Raw genomic sequence first — 19,847 nt, 5'->3', positions numbered from 1 at the left:
GAAAGCTTTTCACTGCACCTTGATACACGTGACAATAATAAGCTAAACTAAACTAAAACAAACCAATTTTTTATTGATGCTGAGCTCACAGATTTATTTACTCAAACAAGATATGAACAAATAAAGAACAGCATTTTAATGGCAGCAGTGAAATGATTTAGACAATAGACAATACGTGCAGGAGTAGGCCTTTTGAACCAGCACCACCGTTCAATGTGATCATGGCTGATCATTCTCGATCAGTACCTCGTTCCTGCCTTCTCCCCATACCCCCTGATTCCGCTATCCTTAAGAGCTCTACCAAGCTCTCTCTTGAATGCATTCAGAGAATTGGCCTCCACTGCCTTCTGAGGCAGAGAATTCCACAGATTCACAACTCTCTGACTGAAAAAGTTTTTCCTCATCTCCGTTCTAAATGGCCTACCCCTTATTCTTAAACTGTGTCCCCTGGTTCTGGACTCCCCCAGCATTGGGAACGTGTTTCCTGCCTCTAACGTGTCCAACCCCTTAATAATCTTATATGTTTCAATAAGATCCCCTCTTTCAATAAGATCCCCTGATCTTTTAGAACTGAAGAAGGCTCCCGACACAAAAAACCGTACCTATTATTGTTCTCCAGAGATGCTGTCTGAAGCGCTGAGTTACTCCAGCACTATTGTGACCTTTCTCATCATGTGTGGTGGCGCTGCGCAGTAGCTGCGGCTCACATGCAGTCCATTTGTCTTTTTGGTTTTTGTCTTAATTGTAGTCAAGTCAAGTCAAGTCAATTTTATTTGTATAGCACATTTAAAAAGAACCCACGTTGACCAAAGTGCTGTACATCTGATTAGGTACTAAGGAAAACAATGAAAATACAGTAGCACACAAACATAACAGCACATACAAAACTGTTCACAGCGCCTCCTCAATGGGCCTCAAACGCTAGGGAGTAGAAATAGGTTTTGAGCTTGGACTTAAAGGAGTCGATGGAGGGGGCAGTTCTGATGGGGAGAGGGATGCTGTTCCACAGTCGAGGAGCTGCAACCGCAAAAGCGCGGTCACCCCTGAGCTTAAGCCTAGACCGCGGAATAGTGAGTAGCCCCAAGTCGGCCGACCTGAGGGACCTGGAGTTAGAGAGGTGGGTTAGAAAATTTTTGATGTGGGGGGGGGATGTCCATTTAGGGCTTTATATGTGAATAGGAGTAGCTTGAAGTTGATTGGATGTGATGTGGTATTTTTTGTGTTGTGTACTATGTGTGGGGGGAGGGGGGGGGGGAACTATAAAAAATTGTCTCTTCCGAACGGAGACGTGACCTTTTTTTCTGGGTGGTGTCTCCGTTCCCGCTGCGGCCTACCATCGGCCAAACACCTGGAGCTGGCGGCCTCCAGCTGGTACCACCTGGGGCTCTGGTTCGCAGACTGTACTCGCCACCTGCGGAGCTGGCTGTCTTCGGAGGCTGTGGTGGCGCTGCGAGTGCGGCCGCGACTCGCCTTCGGAGGCTCCGGCCGCGGGCCCTGTGGACGTCGGAAGCTCGCAGATCCCTGGGTGGGGGTCGACTTCGGGTGTTCCGGCAACGGCAGCGTCTTCGTCCGCCCCGAATCGCGAGGCTTGGGTCGGCCCGTGGCGGACCTTTCACTGTTCGGCGCGGCCTGGAATAGGCCACGGGATCCTCCACCGCCCGGCGGGGGCTTCAATGTCGGGAGCCCCGACCACCCCAACGTGACAATTTCAACTGCCTGACCGTGGGAGAAGACGGCAGGGAAGCGAAAGACATTCTGGCCTTCCATCACAGCGAGGAGATGACTGGAGGAGACTCACTGTGATGGATGTTTTTTGTTTTATGTTGGTTTTGTGATTGTGTGTTTTATTGCTTTCTTTTTTATTGCCTCTCATTGTTGACTGTGGGTAACCTGATTTCGTCCAAAAAGATTTTTTTGTCTGACAATAAAGGCTATTCTATTCCATTCTATTCTATTCTATTCTATTCTATTCTATTCTATTCTTTTATAATTGATGCTTGGTTTGATGAGAATGGCCGGCATATTCCACATTAAGTTGTGATTTTCCTCAAGAATAAAGTACACCTTCTGCCTTGCTCTTCTGTCTTTTGCTGATGGCAAGGAATGTTGTCAAAGGATACGGTAGAAGATAGATCAGCTGGAAATATGGACTTGTATGAAGGGACTGTATGCCGCCTGACCTGCTGGGCAAAGAAACAGCAGATGGAGTTTAATCAGGACAGTCTTACACTGTGGGAAATCAAAATTAAGAGGAATGTGCACAGTAAATAGCAGGACCCTTGATGTACAAAGGGATCTGGAGCTTCTGGTTCATAGCTCCATGAAAGTGGCATGGAACAAAGGTGGACGGGCGAGGAGAGGGACGTCGGTTGCTGGTCGACCAAGGGAAAGGTGACGGCTGGAGGCCCCGCCGCAGCCTGGGGCTTGCCTGAATCGGCCCCGCTCATAACAACTGGAGCGTGGACTGGACTTGGTCAATGGCGCCAAACATGGCTCCTCTTGCATGTGGGCTCAGTAGAGTATTTCTGTACAACTGTTAATCGGGGATGGAATGGTGATGCTCAACTGGACTGTTTGCAAGAAAATAATTTCACTGTGCGTTTGCACTTCGAAACCATTGAATTGAACCATTGAGGCAACTAGACAGGATAGTGAAGTAGACCTGCAGTGTGCTTGCCTTCATCAGTCGGGGTGTTGAGTAGAAAAGCCAAGGGGTCATTTTGAGCTGTATAAAACTTTGGTTCGGCCATATTTGTGTGTGCAGTTCTGGTCACTGTGTTGCAGGAAGGATGTGGTGGCTGAGGAGAGGATACAGAAGTTCACCAGGATGTTGCCTGGATTAGAAAGTATTAACCATAAGGACATTTCAATAGTTCTAATGGTTCTTTATGGTCACTTGTACCTGGAACCTAGTACTTAGAACCTTTTTAGACAATAGACAATAGGTGCAGGAGGAGGCCATTTGGCCCTTCGAGCCAGCACCGCCATTCAATGTGATCATGGCTGATCATCTTCAATCAGTACCCCGTTCCTGCCTTCTCCCCATACCCCCTGACTCCGCTATCCTTAAGAGCTCTATCTAGCTCTCTCTTGAATGCATTCAGAGAATTGGCCTCCACTGCCTTCTGGGGCAGAGAATTCCACAGATTCACAACTCTCTGACTGAAAAAGTTTTTCCTCATCTCCGTTCTAAATGGCCTAGCCCTTATTCTTAAACTGTGGCCCCTTGTTCTGGACTCCCCCAACATTGGGAACATGTTTCCTGCCTCTAACGTGTCCAACCCCTTAATGATCTTATACGTTTCGTATGAGGTGAAGAAAGCAGATGTGGAACGCAGAATATGACAGCACAAGAACTGGCCCTGCGACTCATACTGTCTGTCAAAAATCATGCCAAGACCAAGAGCAGTGTGACAGCAATGAGTATGATATCAATGATGCATTTCTACAAGCACATGAACAGATAGGGCATGAAGGTGTATACACCAATCAGCCAAAACATTATGACCACTGACAGGTGAAGTGAATAACATTGGTTATCTTGTTACAATGGCACCTGTCAAGGGGTGGGATATATTAGGCAGCAAGTGAACAGTCAGTTCTTGAAGTCTGAAGAAGGGTCTCGACCCGAAACGTCACCCATTCCTTCTCTCCCGAGATGCTGCCTGACCTGCTGAGTTACTCCAGCATTTTGTGAATAAATCAGTTCTTGAAGTTGATGTGTTGGATGCAGGAGAAATGGGCAGGAGTAAAGACCTGAGTGACTTTGACAAGGGCCAAATTGTTATGGCCAGATGACTGGGTCAGAACATCTCTGAAACGGCAAGGCTTGTGGGGTGCTCCCGATCAGCAGTGGTGAGTACCTACCGACAGTGATCCGAGGAGGCACAAACCACAAACCAGCGACAGACTCATTGATGCGCGAGGGCAACGAAGGCTATCCCGTCAGGTCCGAACCGACAGAAGGTCTACTGTGGCACAAGTCACAGAAAATGTTAATGGTGGTCACGGGAGGAACGTGTCACAATACACAGTGCATCGCACCCTGCTGTGTATGGGGCTGCACACGGAGGACCAACAACATATTACGCAGGTGGTCATAATGTTTTGGGGAGAAGGCAGGAACGGGGTACTGATTGAGAATGATCAGCCATGATCATATTGAATGGCGGTGCTGGCTCGAAGGGCCGAATGGCCTCCTCCTGCACCTATTGTCTATTGTCAATTGTCTATTGTTGCACTTTTAGCATGAAGAATGGCAGAATGTTCATGAATGGGGTTCACGAACTGCATTCTTCACTCCACTTCTCTGGGCGCAGAAGGCTGAGCTTGCTGTTCCAGATTCAATACACAAAAGACAATAGACAATAGGTGCAGGAGTAGGCCATTCGGCCCTTCGAGCCAGCTCCGCCATTCAATGTGATCATGGCTGATCATTCTCAATCAGTACCCCATTCCTGCCTTCTCCCCATACCCCCTGACTCCGCTATCCTTAAGAGCTCTATATGGCTCTCTCTTGAATGCATTCAGAGAAGTCCATTCAAGCAATAAAATTGGGTGAAATGGACTCGCCATTGCCCACAAAACTTGCGACAGACAGCAAAGACCAGCTCTCCGCTTCTCTATCAAATTTGTTAAGGATCTCCAATATTTCTGCGCTTATATGACATTTTTAAAAGTTAAATAAATTTTTAATTTAGTTTATTATTGTACCGAAGTACAGTGAAAAGCTTTTGTTGCGTGCTATTCAGTCAGTGAAAAGACTGTACATAATTACAATCAGGTACAGGATAAAGGAAATATTGTTTGGTGTAAGATAAAGTCCATTTAAAGACAGTGTAGGAAAGAACTGCAGATGCTGGTTTACACCGAAGATAGACACAAAATGCTGGAGTAGCTCAGCGGGACAGGCAGCATCTCTGGATAGAAGGAATGGGTGACCTGGGTGACTTTTTGGGTCGAGACCTTTCTTCAGACTCAGAGTCTGAAGAAAGGTCTCGACCCAAAAAGTCACCCAGGTCACCCATTCCTTCTATCCAGAGATGCTGCCTGTCCCGCTGAGCTACTCCAGCATTTTGTGTCTATCCAATTAAAAATAGCTTGAAGTTCTCCAATGAGGTAGCTGGTAGGTCAGGGCTGCTCTCTAGTTGGCGATAGATGGTTCAGTTGCCTGATAATAGCTGGGAAGAAACTGTACCTGAATCTGGAGGTGTGTGTTTTCAAATCTCTGTACCTCTTGCCTGATGGGAGAGGGGAGAAGAGGGAGTGGCCGGGGTGAGACTGGTCCTTGATGATGCTGCTGGCCTTGCCGAGGCAGCGTGAGGTGTAGATGGAGTCGATGGAAGGGAGGTTGGTTTGTGTGATGGTCTGGGCTGCGTCCTCTTGCCTGATGGGAGAGGGGAGAAGAGGGAGCGTCCAGGGTGAACTGGTCCTTGATTATGCTGCCGACGTTGCCCAAGGCTGCACGCGGTGTAGATGGAATCAATGGAAGGGAGGTTTTTGTAGAAACATTTATGATGGTCTGGGCTAAATACAGATGCTCCCCGGCTTACGATGCTTCGACTTACGATATTTTGACTTTGCGATGGTGCCACAGCTCGCTTCCGGCCACGTGATCAGGTGTATTCAATGCATTTCGACTTACGATATTTTCGGTTTCCGATGGGTTTCTCGGAACGTAACCCCAGGGTAAGTTGAAGAGCACCTCAAACATTTAAAATATTAAACAAAAAGAGCATTTAAAAAAAATGTAACATAACTTTCATTCTCTCGGGCTTACAATCCAAATTTAAATAAATGTGATTTTATTTATTCAAGAAACAGAGGGCTGATTTTCAATAGGCAATAGGTGCAGGAGGAGGCCATTCGGCCCTTCGAGCCAGCACCGCCATTCAATGTGATCATGGTTGATCATTCTCAATCAGTACCCTGTTCCTGCCTTCTCCCCATACCCCCTGACTCCGCTATCCTTAAGAGCTCTATCTAGCCTTCTCTTGAATGCATTCAGAGAATTGGCCTCCACTGCCTTCTGAGGCAGTGAATTCCACAGGTTTACAACTCTCTGACTGAAAAAGTTTTTCCTCATCTCCGTTCTAAATGGCCTACCCCTTATTCTTAAACTGTGGCCCCTTGTTCTGGACTACCCCAACATTGGGAACATGTTTCCTGCCTCTAACGTGTCCAACCCCTTAATAATCTTACATGTTTCGATAAGATCCCCTCTCATCCTTCTAAATTCCAGTGTATACAAGCCTAGCCGCTCCAGTCTTTCAACATACGACAGTCCCGCCATTCCGGCAATTAACCTAGTAAACCTACGCTGCACGCCCAGTGTAAACGTTGAGGAGTTACAGCAAGATCGTGTTCCACCATTGGATTTGATAGAGAATCTATTGGCACAATGCAACCACAAATTGTCTTTGTTTATTCAATACCCCCTGGGTATCTGCATTCACTGAATGATGCACAAATGCTGAGAAATGCAGACCAACCTGGATAATTCCATCAATTCCATCTTGCAGCCTTCTCAGACGAACATAAAAGAGACCATGGCATGATGTGAACAAGCGATAGACACAAAGCCCTGGAGTAATTCAGCAGGTCAGGCAGCATCCCTAGAGAGAAAGGATACTATCCCAACCGGAAACGTCACCCAGAGATGCAGCCGTACCCACTGGGTTACTCCAGCACTCTGTGTCTATATTTGGTATAAACTCCAGTTTACTATCTGCAGTTCTTTAGTTTAGTTTAGTTTATTGTCACGTCTATCGAGGTACAGTGAAAATATTTTTGTTGCGTGCTATCCAGTCAGCAAAAAGACAATACATGATTGCATTCGAGCCATTTACAGTGTGTAGATACATGATAAGTGAATAACATTTAGTGCAAGGTAAAGCCAGCAAAGTCCGATCAAGGATAGTCCGAGGGTCACCAAAGAGGTTGATAGCAATTCAGCACTGCTCTCTGGTTGTGGTAGGGTAGTTCAGTTGCCTGATAACAGCTGGTATGAAACTGTCTCTAAATCTGGAGGTGTGTGTTTTACAATACAATATGATACATTAGAACTTTATTTATCCCAGGAGGGAAATTGGTCTGCCTACCGTCATAAAACACAACAGATACATTAAACATGAAATTAAAGTGACGAGTAGAAAGTCCAGGATTGGGGATGTGCAAAGATTGGGGGGAGGAGGGGGGGTGGGGAAAGAGGGGAAGGGGAGTCAGTCTACCCCACGACAGAAGGATGTACAGTTTGATAGCCACAGGGAAGAAGGATCTTCTGTGGCGTTCTGTGCTGCATCTGTTCTTGGGGCTAGTGGAATCAAGGGATATGGGGAGAAGGCAAGCACAGGCTACTGATTGTGGATGATCAGTCATAATTGGGCTCAAAGGCCCAAATGGCCTCCTGCACCTATGTTCTATGTTTCTATGCATCTCGGTGGAACCAGTCTGTTGCTGAAGGTGCTCCTCAGGTTGACCAGTGTGTCATGGAGGGGGTGAGCTGTATTGTCCAAGATGCTCCACAGTTTGAGGAGCATCCTCCCCTCCAAGAACATTTCCACCGCCAGGACAGAACCATCCGTCCCGATGAGCTTGTTTTCACACTTCTGCACCTTTTGCCCAATGGGAGAGGGGAGAAGAGGGAGTGGCCAGGGTGTGACATGTCCTTGGCTATGCTGCTGGCCTTGCCGAGGCAGCGTGAGGTGTAAATGGAGTCAATGGAAGGGAGGTTGGTTTGTGTGGTGGTCTGGGCTGCATCCAAGCTCTCTTTTTACAGCAGAATAATTGTTCTTGTTGAATTCCCAACCAATCTTTATCCAGTCGTCATTACTTATCTAAGATTATCTGCTCACCATGACTTTGCCACTTGTGGGACTTTATTGTGTTTCAAATTGTTTTTTTAACATTCCCTGCAACACAACTGTGCCTTTAACTCAAATGTACTTGAAGGATTTTAAAACGTTTTCTGACATGCTTAAGTTCAGGAAGGTGTTATGCAAATCTTATTTATCGTTTTCTTTAATGATCTTATGACTTGTGAACTATATGGAATAGATCCTAATGGTTTATGTTTTCTCTGATTATACCATTATCAGGTTGTATGATCAGCTACTGGTTGTTCAAATCGGTCAAACATTATCTTCCTAGTTAAACACATCTGTACTGTATGGAAACCGAAAGCAAAAGCCATCCTCTGTAAGTCAGAAGCACCAAGGCTGGGTAGCTAATGTAAACCCTTCTTGTCGTGTCTCTTGTCTTGTCTTGTTTCTTATCCTTAATTTTACGTTTTGTTGAGTATATGATCGGCTCATTAATATCTACGCACAACGTTAATGTATCGGTGATTTTTTTTTCATAATATTGAAAAACCAATTGGTTGTAAGTCTAATGGAAAAAATATACGTTTATTTTCTCTTGAAGATGCTCACCTGAATGGGTCACAGTTTACCTCATTAATACTTGGAATGTTTAGTTTGTGCACCATATGTTAAATCTCCGATAATTCAGTATCTGAATATTTATTAATGGTTTGGCATCTGGCTTACCAGGTAATGGTTACTGTGATCTTTGTCCAACTCACTGTGGCCCCAGTTTCTGCACTCCCTCTCCACTCTCTGTGGCCGGGGTTCTTGAGCATCCTGTTCATTGATTCGTACGGGTGTCAGGGGTTATAGGGAGAAGACAGGAGAATGGGGTTAGGAGGGAAAGACAGATCAGCCATGATTGAATGGCAGAGTAGACTTGATGGGCCGAATGGCCTAATTCCACTCTTATTCCTTATTCATTGGGGTCCACTTTCTGTTCTCCCTGTCCACTCAATGTGACCTCAGTTCCTTCTCTTCCTGTCCGCTCACTATGATCCCAGTTCCTACTCTCTAGTCATTGTGACCCAAGTTCCTGCTCTCCCTGTCCCTCACGATGACCCCGGTTTCTACGCTCCCTCATCACCAACTGCGACCTCGGTTCCTGAGCATCCTCTCCATTCACTGGAACCCAGTTCCTACTCTCCCTGACCGTTTCTTGTGACCTTGATTCCTGCTCTCTCTCTCTCCACCCACTGTGACTGCCCCCCCCCCCCCCCCCGGTTCCTGCTCTCCCTGGCAATTAATTCCATAGATTCTCCACCCTGTGACTAAAGAAATTCCTCTTCGTCTCCTTTCTAAAGATACGTCCTTTTATCCTGGGACCGTGCCCTCTGGTCGTAGACTCTCCAACTAGTGGAAACATCCTCTCCACATCCACTCTCTACAGGCCTTTCACTCTTGAGTAAGTTTCAACGAGGTCCCCACTTTTCCTTCTAAACTCCAGCGAGTATAGACCCAGAGCTTTCAAACACTCATCATATGTTAACCCATTCATTCCTGATATCATTTTTGTAAACCTCCTCTGGACCCTCTCCAACGACAGCGCGTCCTTCCTCAGATATGGGGCCCAAAACCGCTCACAATCCTGCAAATGTGGTCTGACCAGCGGTCTCCACTCACCCCACCTCCATACCATTGTTTAACATTTTCCAAGACAGGAAAGAATTTTCCTTCAAATGATTCAATTCAGATTGAGTTGGTGGTCTATCAAGAAGATAGAAGCGAATACATTTAGCTTTGAAACTACTCCTTGTTACCCCTATTTCACACCAGTGAAGACCCAATACGATTGATGTGTGAATCATATCAAAAAGTTAGCTTAAAGAAAGTTTAATTGCATTTTCTATTGAAAGTAAGTTTATACAGACAAATACTGAGATTTTGCAATGAAATTGTATGTTTTAACAAACTTCCATTAAATGTTTTCATGCAAGTTAATACATTTAAGCAGACAGTTATTGAGAGATGTACCATGAAATTGTTTATTTTAAACATAATTTTCCATTGGCTCAGTTTTCAACTTTGGTAGTAATGAAATAATTTTCAGTTTACAGTCTATAAAACAGAACAAGTTAACATGTGAACCATTGCCTCAGAAGAAGAGGAGAAAATGTCCTACATTGCAAGAACGTGGAATCAAGAACAATGCTGGCCGGACTTTAGGTAAATGGTCTTATAACATATAACAATTACAGCACGGAAACAGGCCCGTTCGGCCCTACCAGTCCACGCCGACCACTTTCTCTGACCTAGTCTCATCTACCTGCTCTCAGACCATAACCCTCCAATCCCCTCCCATCCATATCCCTATCCAATTTACTCTTAAATAATAAAATCGAGCCTGCCTCCACCACTTCCACCGGAAGCTCATTCCACACAGCCACCACCCTCTGAGTAAAGAAGTTACCCCTCATGTTACTACCCCTAAACTTTTGTCCCTTAATTCTGAAGTTATGTCCCCTTGTTGGAATCTTCCCCACTCTCAAAAGGAAAAGCCTACCCACGTCAACTCTGTCCGTCCCTCTTAAAATTTAAAAAACCTCTATCAAGTCCCCCCTCAACCTTCTACGCTCCAAAGAATAAAGACCCAACCTGTTCAACGTCTCTCTGTAGCTTAAGTGCTGAAACCCAGGCAACATTCTAGTAAATCTCCTCTGTACCGTCTCCATTTTGTCGACATCCTTCCTATAATTTGGCGACCAGAACTGCACACCGTACTCCAGATTCGGCCTCACCAATGCCCTGCACAATTTTAACATTACATCCCAACTTCTATACTCAATGCTCTGATTTATAAAGGCAAGCATACCAAACGCCTTCTTCACCACCCTATCCACATGAGATTCCACATTCAGGGAACAATGCACAGTTATTCCCAGATCCCTCTGTTCCACTGCATTCCTCAATTCCCTACCATTTACCCTGTACGTCCTATTTTGATTTGTCCTACCAAAATGCAGCACCTCACACTTATCAGCATTAAACTCCATCTGCCATCTTTCAGCCCACCCTTCCAAAAGGCCCAAGTCCCTCTGTAGACTTTGAAAATCTACTTCATTATTAACTACACCACCTATCTTAGTATTATCTGCATATTTACTAATCCAATTTGCCACACCATCATCCAGATCATTTATGTAAATGACAAACAACAGTGGACCCAACACAGATCCTTGGGGTACTCCACTAGACACTGGCCTCCAACCTGACATACAGTTGTCAACCATTACCCTCTGGTATCTCCCATTCAGCCATTGTTGAATCCATCTTGCAACCTCACTATTAATACCCAACGATTTAACCTTCTTAGGTCTTATAGGGTAAAGAGTAATTCTAAAGCAATTACCAGTTTTAAAGAAATATACCTTAAGTGTAAGATAGCTTGAAAATAAAAACTTTTTCACCCAGAGAATTGTGAATCTGTGGAATTCTCTGCTCCAGAAGGCAGTGGAGGCCAATTCACTGGATGTATTCAGTAGTTAGATATAGCTCTTAGGGCTAACGGAATCAAGGGATATGGGGAAAAAGCAGGAACAGGGTACTGATTTTGGATGATCAGGCGTGATCATAATGAATGGCGGTGCTGGCTCGAAGGGCCGAATGGCCTACTCCTTCACCTATTTTCTATATTTCTATGTTTGAGTGCAAAGCAACAGCAATATCCTGTGCAATAGGTTGTTTTCAATGAAGGTACAGAATGTATTTATACAGCTTGAGTATAAATTCAATAGACAAAAGACAATAGGTGCAGGAGGAGGCCATTCGGCCCTTCGAGCCAGCACCGCCATTCAATGTGATCATGGCTGATCATTCTCAATCAGTACCCCGTTCCTGCCTTCTCCCCATATCCCCTGACTCCGCTATCCTTAAGAGCTCTATCTAGCTCTCTCTTGAATGCATTCAGAGAATTGGCCTCCACTGCCTTCTGAGGCAGAGAATTCCACAGGTTCTGAATAAAATAAGTTGGAAAGCACATAATCATGCACAGGATGGTGAATACCATTTCTTTCAAGAAACTGTTCAAACTGTTTACATTGAAAATTTGGGTCAACTAAAATATTTCAATTTGAGATCGATAGTACAAGTAAATAAAGTCAAGATACCAATCAGCTGTGATTTAATTGGAGAGCAGGGCAGGCTTGAGGGACTGAATGGTCCTTTAGTTTAGTTTAGCAATACAGCGCAGAAACAGGCACTTCGGCCCACTGAGTCCACGCCGACCAACAACACTTTCCTACGCACACTACCATTTGTTCCATTTCACCAAGCCAATTAACCTAAAACCTTGTACGTCTTTGGAGTGTGGGAGGAAATCGGAGCTCCAGGAGAAAGCCCACGCAGGTCACGGGGAGAACGTACAAACTCCGTACAGACAGCAGTCGTAGTCAGGATCGAATCCAAGTCTCTGGCGCTGTAAGGCATCAACTCTACCGCTGTGTCACCGTACCACCCTTAGCTTTTCATACGTTGCAAAATGAACACATTTATTTACTGAAAATGTTTTTTTTTAAACAATTATATATATATCTACATGCAGATCTGTTATATTATGGTCTCCAGATGCATATGTTTTCTCAACTAATTTTCAATTTGCTGTTTTGCTGCAGTAGCAAAGTTTAGTTTCTTAGTTGGACCTTCTTGAAGTTGGTTCCCAGTGGCCAGAATCTGTAGGCTAGGACATTTTAAAAAAAACAGGTTAAAACAAACATCAAAGTTTCTAAAGATAGACACAAAATGCTGGAGTAACTCAGTGGGTCAGGCAGCATCTATGGAGAAAAGGAATAAGTGATATTTCGGGTCGAGACCCTTCTTCAGACTTGATTTATTCAGACTATTCCTTCTCTCCAGAGATGCTGCCTGACTCCCTGAGTTACTCCAGCATTTTGTGTCTACCTCCGGTATAAACCAGCACCTGCAGTTCCTTCCTACTCAAAGGTTCTAAAGTCCGAGGTAGGTGTCCCGACCCGAACAATCACTTAATCATGTTCTCCAGAGATGCTGCCTGACCCTGCTGAGTTACTCCAGCGCTTTGTGTCTCTTTTGGTAAACCGGCATCTGCGGTCGTAAAGTTTTGTTGGAATTAATTCATATTTTTGTGCTTTATGCTCAGCTTCAAACTTCAAACATGTCAACGAGGTGAGAAAGGCTGATGTCTTCCTCAGGAAGAGGATCAGAGATGGAGATTTGCAAGCAAATTTTCTATTAGGTCAACTCTATTTTGAAGAGGTGAGGTAGTAGTTCATATATTTAGCGATAAAGAAGCTCCAGGAAATGGTGTCTTTTAGCAGTGAAGTTATTCAATAACCTCTAATTTTAATTTGATCATTTACAAAGACATAGCTTCGCACAGTCACATCGCACAGTGAACCGGCACAGATCTACTTGCACTTTATTCTGTTTTAAAACTGTTCTAATTTGTTTCATTGGGTTGTTTAAATCAATACTGACTAGCTAATTAATTTATTGCATCATATGGGAGGCGCATTCCCGATCTCGTTGTACCCCTGTACAATGACAATAAAGATATATTGTATTGTATTGTATTGTATTGTGCACGATTGATTTTTTTTTTTTAATCATGAGTTTATAAGTTCTAGGAGCAGAATTAGACCTTTCGGACCATCAAGTCTATTCCACCATTCAATCATGACGGATCTATCTTTCCCTCTCAACCCCATTCTCCTGCCTTCTCCCCATAACCCCTGACACACGTACTAATCAAGAATCTGTCAATCTCCGCCTCAAAAACATCCATTGACTTGGCCTGTAGAGCCTTCTGTGACAATGAATTCCACAGATTCACCACCCTCTGACTGAAGAAATTCCTCCTCATCTCCTTTCTAAAGGTACGTCCTTTTATTCTGAGGCTGTGACCTCTGGTCCTAGACTCTCCCACTAGTGGAAACATCCTCTCCACATCCACTCTATCCAAGCCTTTCACTGTTCGGTAAGATTCAATGAGATCCCCCCTCAAAGGAATATTTAAATTTCTGAAAAAATGGTGTGAGTTTCTTGGAATAAATTAGCTGAGAGCATTGGTATTTATATATCTATATACCAAAACTCTCGTTTGTTATCTTGTTTGTGACTGAACTTCAGCCAAAACGGTACAAGATAGCGTGACAATTTTAGTCCCACCTTACTCACCATTGCCACTTTAGTGATAATACAAGTAGTTTTATTGAAATCGGTGTTATATATTTAAAGTTATTCACATTTTAAAGTTTAAAAGGAGGGAAGGGGGAGGGGAGGAGGGAGGGGGAAGGGGGGAGAAGGGAGAAGGGAGGGGGGGTTGGGGAGAGAGGGGAGGGGGGGGAGGACAGGGTGCTGCACCAATGCAGGAGAGGTTTGGGCCCAACGGGTCCACTTTGTCTAGTATATATATATACACCGAAAACAGACAAAAGGTTGGTGTAACTCAGCGGGACAGGCAGCATCTCTGGAGAGAAGGAAAGGTTTTGGGTCGAGACCCTTCTTCAGACTGGTGATATATAGACTGGTACTATAGTGCGGTGTGTGTGTGTGTGTGTGTGTGTTTATATATATATATATATAAAAACAATGCTATATACTGTATACCATAGTATGTGTGTGTATTTATATATATATATATTAGTATGTGTGTGTATTTATATATTTATATATATATATATATAATAGTATATGCTGAAATCTCAATCTCCTATCAGTCAGTACTATGCATCTTACAATATTCATAGATATTATCATATTCAATGACAAAATTAAGAATTCTCTTACTTGGCTTTGTGTGCCTCCAGGGATGCTATGAAACAGCTCTGGAAGAGTTCAACAATATTAAAGACTGCGACTTCCAAGCTCTCTATCAGCTTGGTGTGATGTATTACGATGGACTCGGCACCAAGGAGGACTCTGTGAGTCAAAAAACTCATTGCCTGTAAATGTATTTAGCCCCCATCCTTGAATGCCAATAATATAGACTCATAGAGTCACACGGCGTGGAAACAGGCTCCTCGGCCCAACTTGCCCTCATTAACCAATACGTCCCAGCTACCCTAGTCCCATAAGTAAATTACCAGAGGGGTACTCTCAGTTGGTGGTGAGGAATGTTATGAATTGGGCCAATGGACTCCGCAGTCACTTTTCTGATTCAAACGACATTTGAATGAAATTCAGTGATATACTCAATTCATCACGACTTAAGCCCACATGTCTAACTCCAAACCCAGAGACGTAAGGAACTGCAGATGTTCTAATTTTGAGCAAAACAAGTGCTGGAGTAGCTCAGTGGGCCTGGCAGCATCTGTGGAGGGAATGGACAGAGTGATTGGTCTTCAGACCCATTGGAGCAGTGCAGGGAAAGCTGGGATAGAGCGGTCGGGGTGGGACAAAGTCTGGCAAGTGATAGGTGGATACAGGCAAGGGGGTTTGATTGCAGGAGGGGATGGGGTAAGTGACAAAGGCTAGAGATGAAAAGGAGCCAAAAAGAGATGAAAAGCTAGAGATGAAACTAAACATAGTTCTTATGTTCTTAAGATACTTTTTAAGCAGCCAAGAATGAAAATGGAGAGTTATTGGTCAGGATCGAACCCGAGTCTCTGGGCGCTGTACGGCAGAAACTCTACCGCTGTGCTGCCCACAAGCTGTGCCGAGTTTCCTCCATCTCCTCTGGAAGTAGAGGCATTGGTGTGCCTTCTTGGTTGTTGTGTCAGTGTGGTTGGTTGCAGTTCTCAACCATTTCTACTGCTACACCTTTGAAAAAGACAGTGGCGCACCGCTCCTGGGTCAAGGTTTGGACTCCACTTGCATTGAGTTTCAGTTTTAGTTTATTGTCACGTGTACCGAGGTACAGTGACAAGCTTTTCTTGCGTACTAACCAGTCAGTGGAAAGACAATCGCAGTGGGGAGGAGAACTTCTCGGCGATCGCTTCGCTGAACACCTGCGCTCGGTCCGCATTAACAAAACTGATTTCCCGGTGGCCGAGCACTTTAACTCCCCCTCCCATTCCCAGTCTGACCTTTCTGTCATGGGCCTCCTCCAGTGCCATAGTGAGACCCGCCGGAAGTTGGAGGAGCAGCACCTCATATTTCGCCTGGGCAGTTTGCAGCCCGGTGGTATGAACGTCGACTTCTCCAACTTTAGATAGCTCCTCTGTCCCTCCCTTCCCCTCCTCCTTCCCAGATCTCCCTCTATCTTCCTGTCTCCACCTATATCCTTCCTTTGTCCCGCCCCCCTGACATCAGTCTGAAGAAGGGTCTCGACCCGAAACGTCACCCATTCCTTCTCTCCCGAGATGCTGCCTGACCTGCTGAGTTACTCCAGCATTTTGTGAATAAGTGGAAAGACAATACTTGATTACAGTGGAAAGACAATACTTGATTACAATTGAGCCATTCACGGTGTACAGATACAGTGCATTCAGAAAGAATTCAGACCCCTTCACTTTTTCCTCATTTTGTTACGTTACAACCTTATTTTAAAATGGATTAAATTCTTTTTTTTTTAATCATCAATCTACACACAATACCCCATAATAAAAAAACAAAAGCAGGTGTTTAGAAATTTTTGCAAAGTAATTAAAAAGAAATAACTGAAATATCACATTTACATAAGTATTCAGACCCTTTACTCGGTACTTTGTTGAGGCACCTTTGGCAGCGATTACAGCCTCAAGTCTTCTTGGGTATGACGCTATAAGCTTGGCACACCTGTATTTGGGTCATTTCTCCCATTCTTCTCTGCAGATCCTCTCAAGCTCTGTCAGGTTGGATGGGGAGCGTCGATGCACAGCTGTTTTCAGGTCCCTTCAGAGATGTTTGATCGGGTTCAAGTCCGGGCTCTGGCTGGGCCACTCAAGGACATTCACAGACTTGTCACGAAGCCACTCCTGCGTTGTCTTGGCTGTGTGCTTAGGGCCATTGACCTGTTGGAAGGTGAACCTCCACCCCAGTCTGAGGTCCAGAACGCTCTGGAGCAGGTTTTCATCAAGGATCTCTCTGTACTTTGCTCCGTTCATCTTTCCCTCGATCCTGCCTAGTCTCCCAGTACCAACCACTGAAAAACATCCCCACAGCATGATGCTGCCACCACCATGCTTCACCGTAGGTATGGTATTGGCCAGGTGATGAGCGGTGCCCGGTTTCCTCCAGACGTGACGCTTGGCATTCAGGCCAAAGACAATAGACAATAGACAATAGACAATAGGTGCAGGAGTAGGCCATTCAGCTCTTCGAGCCAGCACCGCCATTCAATGCGATCATGGCTGATCACTCTCAATCAGTACCCCGTTCCTGCCTTCTCCCCATACCCCCTCACTCCGCTATCCTTAAGAGCTCTATCCAGCTCTCTCTTGAAAGCATCCAACGAACTGGCCTCCACTGCCTTCTGAGGCAGAGAATTCCACACCTTCACCACTCTCTGACTGAAAAAGTTCTTCCTCATCTCTGTTCTAAATGGCCTACCCCTTATTCTTAAACTGTGGCCCCTTGTTCTGGACTCCCCCAACATTGGGAACATGTTTCCTGCCTCTAATGTGTCCAATCCCCTAATTATCTTATATGTTTCAATAAGATCCCCCCTCATCCTTCTAAATTCCAGTGTATACAAGCCTAATTGCTCCAGCCTTTCAACATACGACAGTCCCGCCATTCCGGGAATTAACCTAGTGAACCTACGCTGCACGCCCTCAATAGCAAGAATATCCTTCCTCAAATTTGGAGACCAAAACTGCACACAGTACTCCAGGTGCGGTCTCACCAGGGCCCGGTACAACTGTAGAAGGACCTCTTTGCTCCTATACTCAACTCCTCTTGTTATGAAGGCCAACATTCCATTGGCTTTCTTCACTGCCTGTTGTACCTGCATGCTTCCTTTCAGTGACTGATGCACTAGGACACCCAGATCTCGTTGAACATCCCCTCTTCCTAACTTGACACCATTCAGATAATAATCTACCTTTCTGTTCTTACTTCCAAAGTGAATAACCTCACATTTATCGACATTAAACTGCATCTGCCATGTATCTGCCCACTCACACAACCTGTCCAAGTCACCCTGCAGCCTTATTGCATCTTCCTCACAATTCACACTACCCCCCAGCTTAGTATCATCTGCAAATTTGCTAATGGTACTTTTAATCCCTTCATCTAAGTCATTAATGTATATCGTAAATAGCTGGGGTCCCAGCACCGAACCTTGCGGTACCCCACTAGTCACTGCCTGCCATTCCGAAAGGGACCCATTTATCCCCACTCTTTGCTTTCTGTCTGTCAACCAATGTTCTATCCATGTCAGTACTCTACCCCCAATACCATGTGCTCTAATTTTGCCCACTAATCTCCTATGTGGGACCTTGTCGAAGGCTTTCTGAAAGTCGAGGTACACCACATCCACCGACTCTCCCCTGTCAATTTTCCTAGTTACATCTTGTGAACAAAGAGTTCAATCTTGGTTTCATCAGACCAGAGAATCTTGTTTCTCATGGTCTGAGAGTCCTTTAGATGCCTTTTTGGCAAACTCCAAGTGGGCAGTCATGTGCCTTTTGCTGAGGAGTGGCTTCTGTCTGGCCACTCTACCATAAAGGCCTGATTGGTGGAGTGCTGCAGATATAGTTGTCCTTCTGGAAGGTTCTCCCATTTTCACAGAGGTCACCTCCCTGACCAAGGCCCTTCTTCCCCGATTGCTCAGTTTGGCCGGGCGGCCAGCTCTATGAAGAGTCCTGGTGGTTCCAAAGTTCTTCCATTTAAGAATGACAGAGGCCACTGTGCTCTTCGGGACCTGCAATGCTGCAGAAATTGTTTTATACCCTTCCCCAGATCTGTGTCTTGACACAATCCGATCTCGGAGGTCTATGAACAATTCCTTTGTCTTCATGGTTTGGTTTTTGCTCTGACGTGCACTGTCAACTGTGGGACCTTGTATAGACAGGAGTGTGGCTTTCAAAATCATGTCCAATCAATATAATTAACACTGGTATACTCCAATCAAGTTGTAGAAACATCTCAAGGATAATCAATGGACACAGGATGAACCTAAGCTTAATTTTAATAGACAATAGACAATAGACAATAGGTGCAGGAGTAGGCCATTCAGCCCTTCGAGCCAGCACCGCCATTCAATGCGATCATGGCTGATCACTATCAATCAGTACCCCGTTCCTGCCTTCTCCCCATACCCCCTCACTCCGCTATCCTTAAGAGCTCTATCCAGCTCTCTCTTGAAAGCATCCAGCGAACTGGCCTCCACTGCCTTCTGAGGCAGAGAATTCCACACCTTCACCACCCTCTGACTGAAAAAGTTCTTCCTCATCTCCGTTCTAAATGGCCTACCCCTTATTCTCAAACTGTGGCCCCTTGTTCTGGACTCCCCCAACATTGGGAACATGTTATCTGCCTCTAATGTGTCCAATCCCCTAATTATCTTATATGTTTCAATAAGATCCCCCCTCATCCTTCTAAATTCCAGTGTATACAAGCCCAATCGCTCCAGCCTTTCAACATACGACAGTCCCGCCATTCCGGGAATTAACCTAGTGAACCTACGCTGCATGCCCTCCATAGCAAGAATATCCTTCCTCAAATTTGGAGACCAAAACTGCACACAGTACTCCAGGTGCGGTCTCACCAGGGCCCGGTACAACTGTAGAAGGACCTCTTTGCTCCTATACTCAACTCCTCTTGTTACGAAGGCCAACATTCCATTGGCTTTCTTCACTGCCTGCTGAACCTGCATGCTTCCTTTCATTGACTGATGCACTAGGACACCCAGATCTCGTTGAACTCCCCCTCCTCCTAACTTGACACCATTCAGATAATAATCTGCCTTTCTATTCTTACTTCCAAAGTGAATAACCTCACACTTATCTACATTAAACTGCATCTGCCATGTATCCGCCCACTCACACAACCTGTCCAGGTCACCCTGCAGCCTTATTGCATCTTCCTCACAATTCACACTACCCCCCAACTTAGTATCATCTGCAAATTTGCTAATGGTACTTTTAA

The 19,847-nt window shown here is 45.0% G+C and overlaps 1 protein-coding gene across 2 annotated transcripts in view; it reads left to right on the top strand.

Annotated features, from left to right (window-relative positions):
- lrp2bp (LRP2 binding protein) overlaps positions 1–19,847 on the top strand; it is a 59,427-nt gene that overhangs the window by 14,185 nt on the left and 25,395 nt on the right. For both annotated transcript variants that reach the window (XM_078396689.1, XM_078396690.1), the window contains exons 2-5: positions 8,097–8,196; positions 9,913–10,028; positions 12,976–13,091; positions 14,645–14,758. In XM_078396689.1, coding sequence (XP_078252815.1) covers positions 8,168–8,196; positions 9,913–10,028; positions 12,976–13,091; positions 14,645–14,758 — 375 coding nt within the window. In that variant the 5' untranslated portion in view covers positions 8,097–8,167. The remainder of the gene's footprint in view (positions 1–8,096; positions 8,197–9,912; positions 10,029–12,975; positions 13,092–14,644; positions 14,759–19,847) is intronic.

This window comes from Rhinoraja longicauda, chromosome 3, assembly GCF_053455715.1.
Source record: "Rhinoraja longicauda isolate Sanriku21f chromosome 3, sRhiLon1.1, whole genome shotgun sequence".
In the NCBI taxonomy this organism is placed as follows: Eukaryota; Metazoa; Chordata; class Chondrichthyes; order Rajiformes; family Arhynchobatidae; genus Rhinoraja; species Rhinoraja longicauda.
The sequence above is the reverse complement of the archived record's forward strand: the minus strand, read 5'-3'. Positions and strand labels throughout refer to the sequence as shown.